A 16,329-nucleotide genomic window follows, 5' to 3' on the forward strand; every position below is an offset into this window, starting at 1 on the left:
AATATTTCATTTATACTTAGAGAATACCCTATAGGTGGGGTTTTTTAAAATATATTTGGAAATTAAATTTTACAATTGGGAGAGTGAGGCAGATAGACAGGGCTTAAAAGCCCCTACAAGGGACTGCTCGAGAGCTGTCCTTAAGAACAACTTCCACTTTTGGAAGCCACTTTGCATTTGCATGCTGTTTATCTTTCAGCAGGTAAGAAAAACTTGGTCGAGTTGATAGCTTAGTTTTCCAGACTGCATACCAACCAACCACAATTCAGAGCAAAGTTGTTTATTCATGCTAGAACTGTGTCCGGTAGTGATTTGCATGTTAAGCGAGAATCAGAGACACACGAATCAACTAGTGTGAAGTCAGAACAGAGTTAGTAAAAGAATCCAGGAGCCCGCTTGCAGTCCTCCGTTCTAAGCAATGGAAAATACTTTCAACTAAAGGATGAACTTTTTATTCTGATTAATACAATGGGGTCACAATACCTTGAAAGCACTGCAGCAACATTTAGAAAGCAGTACTGGGAAATAGTCTGAACAGAGATAAAATCTTGATAAATGGAGAAGCAGAAAAGAGTATATTACAAAAAGAAAAAAAGCCAAGGATATAGAGACTGATGATTAACATAGGAACTTATTTGTCTGAACTTTCACATCTCCCTTCAGCCTCCAGTGCTTTTTGCTGTTTCTTTCTTTTGCCCTTTAGGATGCCAGTTACAGTTGCTCAGATTAAAAGAAGCTCGGAGGTAAGAGAAAGGGAATGGTGTGACTACTGTCAGTGTTCTGCTAAATTTCTGACATCCTGGGTCACAGTGATTAATTCTGCAGCTGTAAAATGTCAGCAACTTTAGCGATGTCAGTAAAAATACCTATGGGATTAGGTAGCATCTAGCATTATAAAGAACATTACATCTCCATTCTAGCTTTTTCAAATACACACGTTGGGTAGCCAGAGCATGTCACACTGAATATCTATACATGACATTAATCTACCGATTTCAATATTCAGTTCTTGGTATCACATCTCTCTATTAATTATAATTTACCTGGATTTTTTGTGCAATTATTTCTGTTACTGTATTCATATTTGTTTACTGGAAGACAGTCTGGAATATCAAAACCATAGTAAGCCTTAGCACAGGAAAGTACAAGGAATTAACATATCAGTAACTGCTGAAAAAAGCATGTTGAAACATTTGGGAAGGTCACCAAATGACACAGTTATAATATCGTAGCACATTTGCACACCTAACATGGAACAAAATGCATGGTACCTTTTATGCCTTTTTACCTTCTGCGATGCTGGATTTAATCTCAAGTATGGTGAAAAGACTCTAAATAGATCACTGCATCATGGTCTTGAGCAAACCAAAATGAGATCATTGTTTTACTATGTGACTCCAATAAGAAACTGCACAATGCTATGCTGCCCTTGACAGAAGATTTAACCTTTTCAGAATCATAAGCAACGACCAAGTTTCCTTCCTTTTTCCAGGAGGGAGTAAACTTTTATTATCCTATTATGTTAATGGCTACAGCAAAGCAGTCCAATATTGAAGTGCCATTGTGTAACCACGTTTCTAGTCGTCCACGTTGATCTCTCCTTCTACAGGGTGTATGGCAGCTCTGCAGAGTTCACTTCCCTTCCAGGTTGTGATGTTTGTGACGCATGATTTATAACCCCAGTATGGGACCTTGTACAGCTGGGGGTGAGGAGTCAGCTGAGCTTTTACAAAACGTAAGCAATTATATTAGCCCTTAAAATTGGCTAGGGCTTGATCAAATTTTTTGAGCGATTTAGGCACAGAAAAATGCACAACTTCCTTCTTTACAACCTAATTAGCAGCACTGCAGAAATGCATGCACATTGTTTGCACCAGCACATACTAATATATATTAACAATAAATTCTGAAAAGCACTTATTTTTGAAGGGGAACCAGAACAGATTCATTCTCAGCAATAGCAAGAAAAATTAATCAGCAATTTATTGAGTAAAAAAGATGTTGTGCTGAATAACAATTACTTGTATACTGCTATTGCTTTTTTCCTATTTTTTTTTTATTTTAACTACCTTTTAAAAATAAAGAAGCACACAGGTCTCACACCTAAATATCATTTTAACTAAAGATCCCAGAGTCAAATTCAGTTACATGTCAGACATTCTGCTGTGGCTTGAACTACTTTGTCTGTTTTCTCCTTCTCTTTATTCAGTTTCACTTCTAAATGCTAGGGACCCTGACATGAAATAATAATAAAAAAATATTAGGGTGGCATGAAAAATGGAATTTCAAAATATTCTGCACAAGAAAAATTTTAAAATTTTATTTGGACAGTTAAGAAGTATTCTCAGGTCTGTCCTGGCACCCAAGAGGCTGCACATCTAGAAAATTGTTATTAAATAGCATTTCCTGGCCAAAGGTTTTTCAAAACCCTTCTGTCCAGCTCAAGTATGTCATGAAGCCCAGCTGTGTTTGGGTTGCACAGGACTGACTGCAAAAGACTGTTGCCACCCTGGAGTTTTAGTTGTCTTCAGTTTCTTCAAAACAAGTTTTCCTTGCAGTTCTGGAAGAGCATTGCTTAGACAGTTAGAACTACACACGTTATCTGTTTCAACCAAACTCAACCTTGATTTGAACCATTAGTTTGCCCAACACCACAGATTGTCCAGCAAACCAACCCCCCACCCTTCACTCTTACCTCCACCTCTGCCACCAGCAGTGCTCCACTTCCACGCTTATACCACAGTCCAAGTTGCCTTGGGTCATAGCTCTGTGTCGGAAAGATTTCCTGAATTTTCCTAGCAGAACTGATCACTTGGTTTATTGGTTCCCACCAATGGACTTTGGAAGGACCTTCTGACACTACATTCATCTGAGCCCTGGAAAGCTGAAGTTAAATCATGCCAAGTTCCTGGAAACTGAAAAATTCCAGCTGGAATTTAAGCAGTAATGCCTCAGAGCTAGTCAAACCACTCTGTGGCAAAATCAGAAACGCTCATACATGGAACACTAATAAATCACATTCTTCATAATTTAAAAATACATGTCCATTAGTTGTTAGCTCACCTTCTGGAACTCTTAAAGCTTTCCTCCTATGAAGATATTTTACTACTTAGAACTTCTAATTCTCATAGAGTCAAAATAATTAAAGTGATAATACTCTGTTAACAAGAAAGTACAACAATGGCTGTGAAGTTGGTAACTCAGTTTTTAGAGCTCACTGTTCCATTTTCATGTTACCTTCCCTGATCCCTGTCTCTTCAGGCTCATCAGGGGCAGAATCAAAAAGTTTTTGTGTGTAGCACAAACAGTACAGATTCTGCATACAGAATCAAGGGAAGGTGAAAACAGGAAGCAATCTTCCTGTCTGGTCCGTGGACATCCCAGCAGCACTCTGACCCACACTCAGCTGACATTACTTGCAAAGTTCTCAAAACCAGGTGAAGCAATAACAAGGGCTACTGGCCTTCTAAATTGCCAACATGAACTAAGAAATGAGCGACCTAAATACCTAAGTTCCTGGTATTTGCTGTGAGGAGCAAGTGTAAAATTTCTGTTTTATACGCAAGGCTATTTCGCTCTGTAGTTCCATTTACTCTTTGAGTAAGAGACTGTACAATAATTTCCCCAAGAGTAACTCAAAGCTGTAACCTTTCCAATTTGAAAGACCATCTGCTAACTGCACCAGAGAACTTGAATGTAACTAGAGGGTAGAAAACAGGGAAAGGATATGAAAGATGGAAAAGTAGCAGAACTTGGAGTTTCTCTATGGATTGTTCTGTGACAGTGTAGGAAAAAGAGAACTTCTCCTTGGTAGGCAGATAGATGCCATGACCATTCCTAAACACACACCATTTCTATGGTGATTTTTGAACGAAACAGGGATAAACACTAGATAAACATTAGGAAGTAGCGCACTCCCAGCGTACTCTAAACCGTCCTGGGGAATGACACTGCAAAATGAATGAGATAGTACGGGAAGAGCTTCCCTGTCAGATTATTTGGGATCCAGAGGGAATTCTGAACAAAGCATCACACTATACTACAAGATTTCCAGGCTGCAGGACCAGTTGTTCATACATTCCATAGCACTACTTAAGACTACTCTTCAGTACCCAAGCCCATCCACTGCAAATCAGTGTTTTCGACAGTACTTGGATGTCCGCAAAGTGGCGTCAGGGGGGAAAAAAAAGAGATTAGGAAATAACTGACAAGAAGCCAAATGCTGCAAAAAGCCAAAAAAACAAATACCAGAGTTTGCATTAGAAGTGATAATTACAAAGCAAAGTTTCAATCCAATTTGAAATGCACACACTTAGAAGAAGATGGAACAAAGTATATATAAACAAGATTGACTTTATTTTTATTTAAATTTTACATACAATAGCTTCTATTCCAGCTACTGGGGCCAAATAAGTCTTGCAGAACAGTACATTTTTAATTCATTACAGCTAAAAATGCAGAGAGAATCTCTGAGAACAGTCTACACCTGTTAACCTTGCAAAGTATATTAGGAACCACAGTAAGGAAGAAGCATATAAAAAGGTATTTTAAAACGTGGGCTCATTTGTAATAATGTGGTTACAGATTCTCCAAAAATCCTCCCATTATCAACATTTTCATGCTTCTTTCAACTACAAATTACCCATTATAGCAGACAATATAGCTTAAAAAACAGAAATAAGCAGTCTTGCAAGTAGCTTGGCAGGGTCAGTGTCAGTAAGTGAAATGTCACAGAATACTGGAAACATTCATGATGGAACCCACATGTTTCCATGCGTATCAGGGGCATTAGTGTAAGGAATATTCCAAATCCATGGCTGATCTGTAAACCAAAACAAAAACATGCTCATGATAAATTCAGTTATTAAATGTAAAATTTTGATCCTCTTCCTCCCCCACTCCCTTTGGAGGAAGAGGACAGTCAAAATTCCCAGTGATTTTCACATAACCCCACGTGCAATTTCAGTTTACTGAAATTCTTATTCAGCTATTTTTTAAAAGGTTACAGTTTTCAAAGGGCTTTGCTTCCCCCCAAGTATTATTTCAAATATAATTATCATAACCCAACATACTCCCCCACCAGCTATAAAAGAATGGTATTTCAGACAGTATACAAAGAACAGTAACACAGCCACATTTGGTCTGGCCCACAGGCAGCAAGTTTTGACTACGTATCTCTTAACCAAATGCAATTATAAATAAGTGCTATAACGTATTAATATTTCTCACACGGACAGCAAGAATTCAGTATCTAAGAATGACATTGTCTGAACTCTGAAATGTTCAAATTCACACCTCACTTCTTCAAACATTACATCTTTAGATGAATAACACGTTTGCAGCTGACATTTCCCTCCCTCCACTTCTCAGAATACAGAAGCTATTCCCACTTTTGGGAAGGAGAAAAGGCAATGCAGCACGAGACAACTGCTTGCTCTGCAACCTGCTCTAGGCTCTTCCTGCCATGTACATCTTGCAGAAAAGCAGCTGGTCTATGAAGCCAAGCTATTATTCTTCCAACCCAAACATTCTATGATTCTGTGATTCTCTCAGGCTATTCCTACTGGAATACAGAGAAAACTCCTTAAATTCTTTCAGTGATTTTTCTCCAATAAGTTTATATAAATCTAGCCTTGCTTCTTTTCTCCATCTACAAAATGAGCCCTGAAGGAAGACAGTGACATTAATCTGTATGATGCAGAGATTAAACCGAATGTACTGAGGATGATGCGAGTTGTTCATTTATCAAAACCAAGCTACTCATCTACATGATACACTATGTTACATGATACATGTATACATGATACACTTGCTAAAGAAGATTTGCTACATGCTTGTCAATCGAAATTTTAGATAAGCTACTGATGGTGATTACTGTTGTCCAATTTTAAGTTTACAGGATCCAATGCCAGCTCTCACAGTATATGAAGTAAGAATTACTGTAGCAAGAAGAGGAGAGTAAGAAAGTGACAGAAGCAGTAGTGAAGGGATGTACACACAAATTACACAACAGCGCACTACAAGTACCGCCAATTAAACATGGGGCAGGGAAAGCATTCCTACCAAGTCCTATTACTTGCTAACAGAGTGCGTTTAATTCCAGTACTGTAGTTCCATATGTTGTACTGAAACATATCCCAACTATGCAAAAGTTGTACAAAAGTGTCTGTTCACAGTAGTAAGAGGGTAATAGGAAAATGCTTTAAATTACAGCAAAAGTGAATCTGCTTGACTTGAAGAAAGACTTTCAGTTTAGAGTTTATGAAGGCTGATAGGGATTTTACAAGTCACAGGAATGTGATCACCAGAGAAAGAACAGCCTGTGCCACAAATGTCATCTTTCATATAATGTTATTGTAAGAGGACAATAAAAATAAACATCTGTGCTTTCCCCTGATCTAAAATCATCATACAGCTTCTAGGTGGAACAAGTCGTTGGCTAGCCTTTGGTTACAGTGAATTGGTGACCTCCAAGCGCAAAACAATAAAAGGCATCAGAAACTGGAAGAAACTATAGCACTTAACTCAGTGTACTGCCAAAAAATGTCTCTAGGTTTCTGGGCTAATTGCATGAATGATCTCTTAAAACCCAAACCAAAACAAAAAAATGAGTAGCACCATTATTTTCCTAAGCTGCTTCTATCAGTCTCCTACTTGACAGCCATGTGGTTTTTTTTTCATTTTAGGTGGATACCTTACTGCATAGTAAACATTAACAGTTATAAGAATGGGTAAAGAATAGAGCAAGTGCTGGAAAAAGCATTGAGGATTTCGAGCACACATTGAGATTTGATCATTGACCTCCATCTATGACATCTGAATAAATCCAGTCCCACTGAAGCATTGGAATCTGTCGCTTGGAGTACATTATGCAGCTTGGACCTATCCATCTTTGTTACCATCTCCAGTAACTGTTTAATTCAGCAAAACATACATACAGGCAGAGGAAGACTTGGATGTACAGGAATTATTTCAGTCAACCCTTAAAGCACTCTGAGAGGCTTCAATACTTACTTTAGTTCTTTTTTATTGTGGCTATCTTAATAAAAATTTTTTAAGGTAGCTATTAACATACTTGGAACTTTGTTCTATTAATGGAAATGCTATTGTTTTTGTGAAACACTGGATATTATTTTAATAAGATGTGTAAAACTATTGCTGAAACAAATTATAATTCAGTCATTTTTAAAGTGTCAGATGCATTTAAAAATTATTTATCACTTTTAATAGGAGCTATATCAGCAAAAGACAGACAATGACTGTGTAAAAATACTGTATGAGCACAGCTACTTACTGTTGCACACTAAAATGATAGCCAAACATTTGAAAATTAAATCCTTTGGGGGGGGTGTGTGGTGTGTGTGTGTGTTAACTTCCCTATTTAGAACCCTGCTATATGTATTTGTAAAGCATCCTCAATGTACCTATGCTCTACACATTTCAAATTCAGCTCCTCATTTCTGATAATGCTAAGGCCAAGAAGATGCAGTTGAGACAAAATGTGGGTATCTAGTGACCCAGTACCACTGCTTCCGTCTTGCCTCATAAACAGCAGAACTCTAGCACTAGTTAGCACACAGTAAAATGAACGGGGCCATTCCTACCCCATTGCTACTTTAAGTTTATCTGAAATCTCAAAGCACTGTTTCAGTTATACTCTGGCAGACTTTTGAAGATTCTTCCACAACTGAATAGACTATCACATTTCATATAAAGATAAAGAAGCCCTGAAGAACAAGACAAGTTATTTTTCAAGTACACCTGATTAATCACTCAAAGAATGCCCCACATTTGGAGATCATGTTACAGAATATGAAATCATGAGCTGACAATGGTACAAGAAGGTTATTTTGCAAATTTTAACAAGAGTATTTCATAAATGCAGTATATTGTGTAGGTCAAAAACACCCTAGCAAGCTATCTCAAAATTTCATGTTCTCGTAAGTATGACAGATGGCAGTATGGTATGTACAGCCAAAACCTGAAAAGGCTATGAATTACAGGAACATGCCATTGAATAGTAAAGTATAAAACACAATTAAAGCATCTCTGTGATCCTCTTCCTACAGTTTAAAATACAAGTGTCTTTTGCATTGTGAGTGGAGATCTGCATGAGAGCTATTCCTGGCTGATTTCTAAACATGGACACTAGAGTCTTACACCATCTTTCACAATATTTCATGAGTCTCCCAAATGAAAAACAGCTTTGAAGTAAAAAGCGTTCACCTATATATAGAAAGGTTACTCACGAATAACTGGAGTTCTTCAGGTCATTCTACATATACATTGTAATGCAGCAAACTTGCTGCCTGCTGCATGAGGCTGGAAAGTTCTCCCTTTTCAGCACTTGCAGAAGGTGCACACCATACTTCAGTCTCTTTTCTCCCCTCCCTTTGGATAAGCATGGCATATAGAAAGGAACTCATCTTGTTCCTCTCAATGCAAAAATCATACTTGAAAGATCTCAAAGAAAGGGGAAAGGCAGACAGGGTGTAAATGTGGGATCTATAATAATATTCACAAACAAGGTCAGGACAACGACTACTTATTGGGGAAAAAAGAAAAAGAAAACAAAACCCAGTACTACAATTTAGAAGCAGCATTTGCTTTGTTTCTCAAAGCGTCGATATGATGACAAACACACACACACACACAAAGACCTTTGCACTTTTCTGATGCCTTTCTCAAGCTGTTCTATAATACATTAGTACATCAAAGGGATTTTTTTAAGTTTCAAGTTCCTCCCATACAGATGACTTCTGTATGGGAGCGTACAAAGCAGATGATTTCCTTTACAGTCAGTAAACTGTGTAATATTTAAATCACACTTTAAGTGATAATCCATGACTACAGCAAGCAGCTTGCACCTCTTCCTATGCAAAGGTGCAAAAAAACCCCCAAAAAACCCTGGGGCTGTATCCCTTTGTGTAATGTAAGTCTGTTCTAAGAAACTTCTCAATAGGTTGAAACAAAAATGATAGGGGGAATCAGTTCTCAAACACTCTAAAAAAAATACTGTGCTTTCATGAGAGGATCAGGTTTTTGATCTTTGCAATTAAATTATTTCCACACACTAAGGAACTGTTTTTCTTTCACTTTGTTACATTATACAGTTCTGTAACATTAAGTGTGTCTGGTCCAAGATTTGAATTTGCATGTGTACAGGAAAAAACAGCGTATTTTGGTATACCTCAGTTCTACTTAGAACTTCAACATGGCAAATATATGGCCCTGCTCCTGACCATCTATTCACTGTTCCACTTGCTTCTCTTCCCTCCTGCTCCTAATAGGATTTTTCTGATTATATGAAAGTGATGTGTACTTTGTTTTCCCATGGTTAGAGGATCTAAGTTCATGGAAAATCCCCCTGAGCCTTTTCTCCTTCAATTATAGGGATCAGTAAATATGGTTTCTTTAGGGAAAAGATAATTACTTGCATTTCTGCTTTTCAAGACTTTATTAAAATAAATCTATTTATATCACTCCAGAGACTTTGGTAGTTGATAACTGTATTTTTAAAGACAGATTACAGATTATTTTATGAGTCCATCCCATAACATGGAAATTCTTTAAACAGCTTTTCCACCAGGAGACTGAGGAACTGAAGCAGAATATTCAGGAACGAGATGTGAAAAGGCACAGGCAGCTGTCTTTGCTTCCATTGCCAAAGCCTAAACAACTTGAATTCTGACATTTGTTCCTATCATGGGAGAAAGCTGAGACCCAAAAGCTGAACTACAGACAAATGAGTTCTCTACAGAAGTAAGTTTTCCGTGCAAATAGTGAAAAAACTTCTTTGGAAAAAAATCTTAACATTTAGTTGAAACATGCATAAAACTCACTGCCACAGTAGGTTAAATGGAAGACAACGTATGTAACACATTTGAGAGTGCACATGGATTCACCTTTTTAATCTTTGTTTTAAATTTTCAACAAATTTACATATGAACTTTTAGAAGAACCTTCCAAAAATCATCAATCAACATTAGTTAACAAGCAGACAGTGCATACATGTCCCAGAGCACAATTGTTAGTTGCAATATATCCTTCCCCTTTAGTTAGCTGGCAACCCTGGCACAACCCCTGCCACCACTCCTCAAAACAACATTAATAGTAATTACATGGGCAGTGTGTTTTATACTAAATAAAACAGTATAATAGATCACAGGATCATAGAATGTTTTGGGTTGGAAGGGACCTTAAAGATCATCTACTTCCAACCCCCTGCCATGGGCAGGAACGTGTTTCACTAGATCCTGTTGCTCAAAGCCCCATCCAACCATACGATACATTTGATTGTATTATCATTTCTACATCGAGCCAGTATTTTTTCTCTGGGAAAACTGAAATAGCAGTCAAGAATTCTTTAGGTAAGTAGCAAGGTCTTAAAGCAGAAAAATCATCTTTGCAAGTTACAAAAGTAACATTTATCATATTGAACAAGTGAATGTCTGTATGCAGCTGGTGCTGTACTCAAGGTCTGGCTTCTATAATCATGGATCTACCTGTGACAAGCCAGGTTTCTTGGGAGCTGATGGGATTCACCTGACACCGACTGGGGCAAGAGCCTCTTTGCCAACAAGCTGGTCAGACTTGTAAGTAAAGGTTTAATCTAGACTCCTCAGTGGTGGAAGGGGATGGAGTTTTAAGCAACACAGAAGGGCCAGGGGACTGCTGATGCCTTAGGAAACAACAGGGAAACACCTGTGAAATGCTGCAAAGGGATTATGGCTTGCTCCTCTAAAAGGGTGACACAGTCAACAGCCCAGCTGAAGGGCCTCTATATGAATGCCACAGCATGGATAACAAACAGGAGCTGGAAGCCACTGTGCAGCTAAGAAAGCTGCAATGTAATCAGTATCACTGAAACTTGGTGAGATGAATCACATGACTGGTGCACTGCAATCAATGGCTATAAACTGTTCAGAAGGGACAGGCAAGGAAGAAAGGGAGGGGGCTTGCTCTAGTGTAGAAAAAAGTAGACTGACTGCACAGAGCTGTGTTTGAAAAACAGCGCTGGGTTGACAGCTTATGGGTAAAAAAATCATAGGACAGGCCAACAAAGAAAAACACATCGTTATTTACTACAGGTCGCCTGACTAAAGAGGATGCTACTGAAACATTCTTACTTCAACTACAGGAAGCACCATGCTTGCAGACTCTGATCCTACTGGGGGACTTCGGTCACCCTGAAATGATGTGTCTTTACTTTTATTTACTATATAAGACTCTATAAATAGTCTATTTACTTCACAGCTTTTAAAAATTCTTTCTCTCCACATCATTCGTTAGTTCAAAAATCTACAGAAAGATTTAAATTGCAATAAACACCATCTTTCCTGAACTCTTTGTTACTCTCTATTATTTCAAACTCTGCTGTAGATGACATCTTTTCTAGATCATGGCTTCTCGAAGAAGTTAGTTACAATCTTTTAGCATTACTCAGTGTATTTTTAGGTTTTCAAGCCTTAGCTTTTCATTACCTCATAGCAGCACTTACTTATCACTTTCCTGATCTGAATGTTCTAGAGTCTCAGAAGCTGAGAAGGTTGAAATTTTTACCATCTCAGCAAGTGTTATGAAATATATCCCCTCTGCCCCTCCAAGGAGGATTCTAACACAGATCTTCAAGAAAATTGAAGTCTGAAACTATGAAATACAGAATAGAACAAATAGAACTCTTCTTTCTTCTGATTTGCAGCAATTCTTTCACATTTGCTCTACAGTATTTCTTTCACACCCCATTTTTTCCTGACACCTGCTCTTTTCTAAACATTCCTCTTTCAACACTCCTTCCCCCATTAGTTCTGCTGAAAAATATTTTGATTCCATAAATAATATCTATTTTCCTAATGCACACAAGAATCCCAGAAGAGGAATGAAAAAATATTTAGGTTGTTGACTCAAACCTTAAACAACAATACAGAAAAAATTTGAACCACAAGACTCTGTAGTTGCTTGAAGTGACAAGCAGAACGTGGGACTGATATAATCTCAAATGGAGTCATGCCACAAAAATGTTAAAGCTTTGGAACATCGCAGTGTTCAAATGACTCAAGAGTTACTCAAATTAGTTTACTCCATATATAACACATCTACTTTTCTTCTGAAGTCATGCCTTACCTTTGCTTCCATACTGTTCTGGTGGCAGGTCATAAGGTACAGGAAAATATTTTGCTGAATCATTACCTTCTGAATGCATTTTCCCTCTCACATGAAAGTAACCTTTGTCCAATCCCTATGAAGGAAGTGAAACATACAGAAGACAGACTTATTAGTTTTTGAGGAAAAAGGCAAACTTAATCCACAATAGATTCTTTCTCAGTAAGACTTACTTTAGTAAACAAAATGTTTTGGCTCTGTTACTTAGATTAGATACTTTAGCATCTTCCTGTCCTAAGAACTCAGCTTCTATTAGTGCTACTATTTTAGGCTCTTCTCTTTCTTTTACATTCATGTGTGTGGCCCCACGGTCCCACTGGATATACTTCGTTTTCTCTGTCCCTTACGCATATATCTATCTATTTACATGTTCAATAGGTAAACACACTTGTGACTTTGTGTAAGCAATTCTATACAAGCTGCACAAGTCTTTGCTAGTACAGTATGGGCAGCATATCTCGATACAACAAGATGTTGCTTCTTTTGCATAAACTCTTATGGATGTTGGAATCAAATTTTAATTATGAAACAAAACATTAATACCTTTGGTGTTTAATACTTAACTAAAGGGAAAAGCTTTAAAAAATTTCTCTTTGTTGTTCAGTTTCATCCTGACCATATTAGTTAGATATTCTGTATCTTTCACGATCTAAATTAAAACTCAACTTGTGATACAGACACATGACTTCAGACTTAAGCTTTTTAGATAACTTGGACAACACCATCCATGTACACTAAAAAAATTTAATGAAGATTTGAAACTGCTTGAGTAAAAGTTTCAAAGACTACGCTCATATTGGAATGACAGTGAACTTCAAACAAGGTTAAGAACTACCAAAAAAAAGCTGTAATGCAAGGCAATACAAGGGAAGATAGATTTAAAGCTATTAAAATAACTTTGGCAGATGATATTGCTTAGCCACTTCTCCAGAGAAATTGGATCCCATTCATCAGTTGTAATGAGCTATATAAAAGCAAATCTCTAACACTGAGATTTCCAATGGCCTATTGTCAATCAAGTACAATTAGATTAGAATAGACTGAAAGTTTAAAGGCTATCAAGCTTTTATTATTTATTTCTAAGACATTACTGAACAACCATACTTTTCTTTCTAAATTCATAGAATCATACAATAGTTTGGGTTGGAAGGGACCCTTAAAGGTCATCTAGTACAAACCCCCTGCAATGAGCAGGGACATCTTCAACTACATCAGGTTTTCTCAGAGCCCCGTCCAACCTGACCTTAAACCTCTCCAGGGATGGAGCAGCTGCCACCTCTCTGGGCAACCTGTGGCAGTGTTTCACCATCCTCATCATAAAAAAATTCTTCCTTATATCTAGTCTGAATCTACCTTTTAGTTTAAGGCCATGACCCCTTGTCCTGTTGGTAACAGGCTCTGCTAAAAAGTCTTGTTCCCATCTTTTTTGTAAGGCCTCCTGAAGTCTTGAAAGGCTGCTCTAAGGTCTCCCTGGAACCCTCTCTTCCCCAGGCTGAACAACCCCACCTCTCTCAGCCTGTCCTCATAGAAGCGGTGCTCCAGCCCTCCAATCATTTTTTGCGGCCCTGCTCTGGACCCACTCCAACAGGTCCGTGTCTTTGTTGTACTGAGGTCCCCAGAGCTGGACACAGTAGTCCAGATGGAGTCTCACCAGTGCAGAGGGGCAGAATCACCTCTGTCAGCCTGCTGGCCACACTTCTTTTGGCCTTCTGGGCTGTGAGCGCACATTGCTGGCTCATACCCAAATATTAACTTATACTTTATCCCAGCTGTAGGATCCATCAGTCCAAATTTTACTGGATTACTGTAGCACAAGCAAGCTTCTTATTCACCACTAAATAATCCCATTTGAATAAAACGGGATACACACTGGCTGAATTGATAGTCACGTCTATATATGGTACTTTTACCATACTGTAAATTCTTCTTTACTGAAGTTTTACTTCATCAAATGCCAACACTGTAAGCTAGAGGAAGCAACATTCATATGACCACAAAAAGCACAGGTTACAAAGCAGCCTTACACTTACACCCTTTTCTTTGATGCCCAAGAAACACAGTAACAGAAAATAGGCAGAGCTGCCAAAGACAACATCAAGCTGTGTTACAGCAGTACTAGCAAGTCAGTTCAAGAAACTCCTTTAGAATATAGATGCTTCTTTTGTCTCATGACCCAAAGTAATGGGAAGCTACTGGTTATGATCTACGAAAAAATGTGTATTATATCAAAGACTAGGTAAAAGCCACTGCTTTTTAAATGAAAGAATAGGGGAAACAAACAAGGTCCATGCTAAAGGACTGTATGAATGAAAAGCCATTTTAAACTTCCCCTTCTTATGCCATTAAAGTCAGTGGAATTTTGATTAATTTATTAAAATCAAATCAGGCTACAATCTTCTGTAGAGCTTAGCCTTTAAGTAACAAGCAACATCTTCAAAACAAACCAATGCAAAGATAAGATTATTTTTAAAAGCTCATAAATATCTATGGGTTTGAAATTGACTGAATAGAAAGATAAAAAATTAATAACTTCAGGGAAAAATGGAACAATCTAGTTGTACAGCTTTACTTCCAATTAATTTGAACCACTCTGATAGAAATTTCATGTAAAAATGCAAATAACCACACTTATGTCTGTAGTGGAAAGAACATGAAATATGCCAAGGATACTACAGCTCAGAAAGAACTGAAACTGTGTAAGTGGTGGTAAGAACTTTCTTCGCAACTCATAGTAGTCAGGTTTCAGCTGGTGGAACGTCTGGGTGGGGTGTAGTCCTAGATACTACTCATAAGGTCACTTTTATGTTGCAGATAAAGTGGCTTGTATGAGGTTTGATAGCCCCAAGCACCTGTGAGCTTTTCCCTTGTTTTCCACATGCTGCTATGAGAGAAATGTGGAATGGTAAAGAAGGCTTCTCTGCTGTATTGAGTTGGTTCTTATTCTATTATGAACTTCATATGCATGCCTGATCAAGACCACCAAAGCTACACAGCTGTTACCTGGCACAATCTGAGTGAAATTTGTATAATCATTGCTATCAAAACACATAGTGTAGAACAACACCTACTCAGGCCTCTACATACATACATAGTAATCTCAGTTTAAGTATCAAGAACATGCATGCCGTTCTGAAGTTCATGGCAGTGGCTGATTTTCACACAAGAAAAAAAAAATCCCCACCACTTGTAGACATTTTCCGTCTTATTTTCCTCCCTGTTATCCATCTTTTTTCCAGACCCATAATGTTTTCATTTCTGCTTCACTTCTTCTGTCCCCTGTTACTACTTCAGTGTATTTCTTTGCAGGCATTTTGCTTCCTTCTCTTGCCTTCCTCTTCCTTGTTCTTCCTCAGTAGCCACTAGTTATATTTTCCTCTTCTCTGAGCATCTTATTTCTTTTCTGATGCTGTCCTCCAACCCCACTTGTCTCATCAATTGATCCCTAAACTGTTTTATTTGTCAGAATTTAACCTGTAGAGATCTTCCATTCAGGAAATGCTATTCTAAGATACTTAGTTTTCCTTAAAACATCCTGGAGGGAGAGTCTAGGTTATGAAATACATTCTTTAATAAGGCCCTCCAAGGAGATTCACATGCTTTTAAAAATAACTCTCATGTCTCTATCTGCACACAGAAATTACAAGTCACACATTTTGCCCGTTTTGAGCATTTCCTAAGTGTTCACAGCTCTCATTGCTGTTTCCAAAAGCAAACCAGCAGGCTCTTGCCTAAAAAAAAAAAAAAATTCTGCCTGCCTCAAATTTTCCTCAGCCTTATTCTATTCTTTCAGAATTTTTCCCTCTGCAGCTATATTTTGTTCTTTGACTGCTGGTCACAGCAATACGTTTTGAAATGTCAATACAAATTTCTCAGTTGGGAAAGCATATTTTTTTTGTACTTATGAAACTTCAGATGCTGTTGTGGGTTCTATTAGTGCCTTAGCATCATACATTGTAAAAGCAGGCACTGGGAGGATGAATAGGAAAAGTAGAACAGCTTTTAAAATTCTGCTTTCCAACCATTTTTGCCCCAAACCAAGGCACACTGCAAACTATAGAAAAGCATCACACAAGAGAGAGGCAAGAATGGCTATCCCTACATCAGTGGGAATTAATACTGATATCACTACAATATTTTGTTACTACTAAGTAACTCCTACAGGAAGCA

The 16,329-nt window shown here is 37.9% G+C and overlaps 1 protein-coding gene across 1 annotated transcript in view; it reads right to left on the minus strand.

Annotated features, from left to right (window-relative positions):
- Positions 1-4,335: 4,335 nt before the first annotated feature.
- The window catches only part of TDP1 (tyrosyl-DNA phosphodiesterase 1), a 44,382-nt gene continuing 32,388 nt past the window's right edge, over positions 4,336-16,329 (minus strand). Inside the window, exons 15-16 of the mRNA XM_040601532.1 lie at positions 12,124-12,238; positions 4,336-4,822 (exon numbers count right to left, since the gene is read on the minus strand). Of these exons, the coding sequence (XP_040457466.1) occupies positions 4,749-4,822; positions 12,124-12,238 (189 nt within the window). The 3' untranslated portion in view covers positions 4,336-4,748. The remainder of the gene's footprint in view (positions 4,823-12,123; positions 12,239-16,329) is intronic.

Source organism: Falco naumanni, chromosome 7 (assembly GCF_017639655.2).
Source record: "Falco naumanni isolate bFalNau1 chromosome 7, bFalNau1.pat, whole genome shotgun sequence".
In the NCBI taxonomy this organism is placed as follows: domain Eukaryota; kingdom Metazoa; phylum Chordata; class Aves; order Falconiformes; family Falconidae; genus Falco; species Falco naumanni.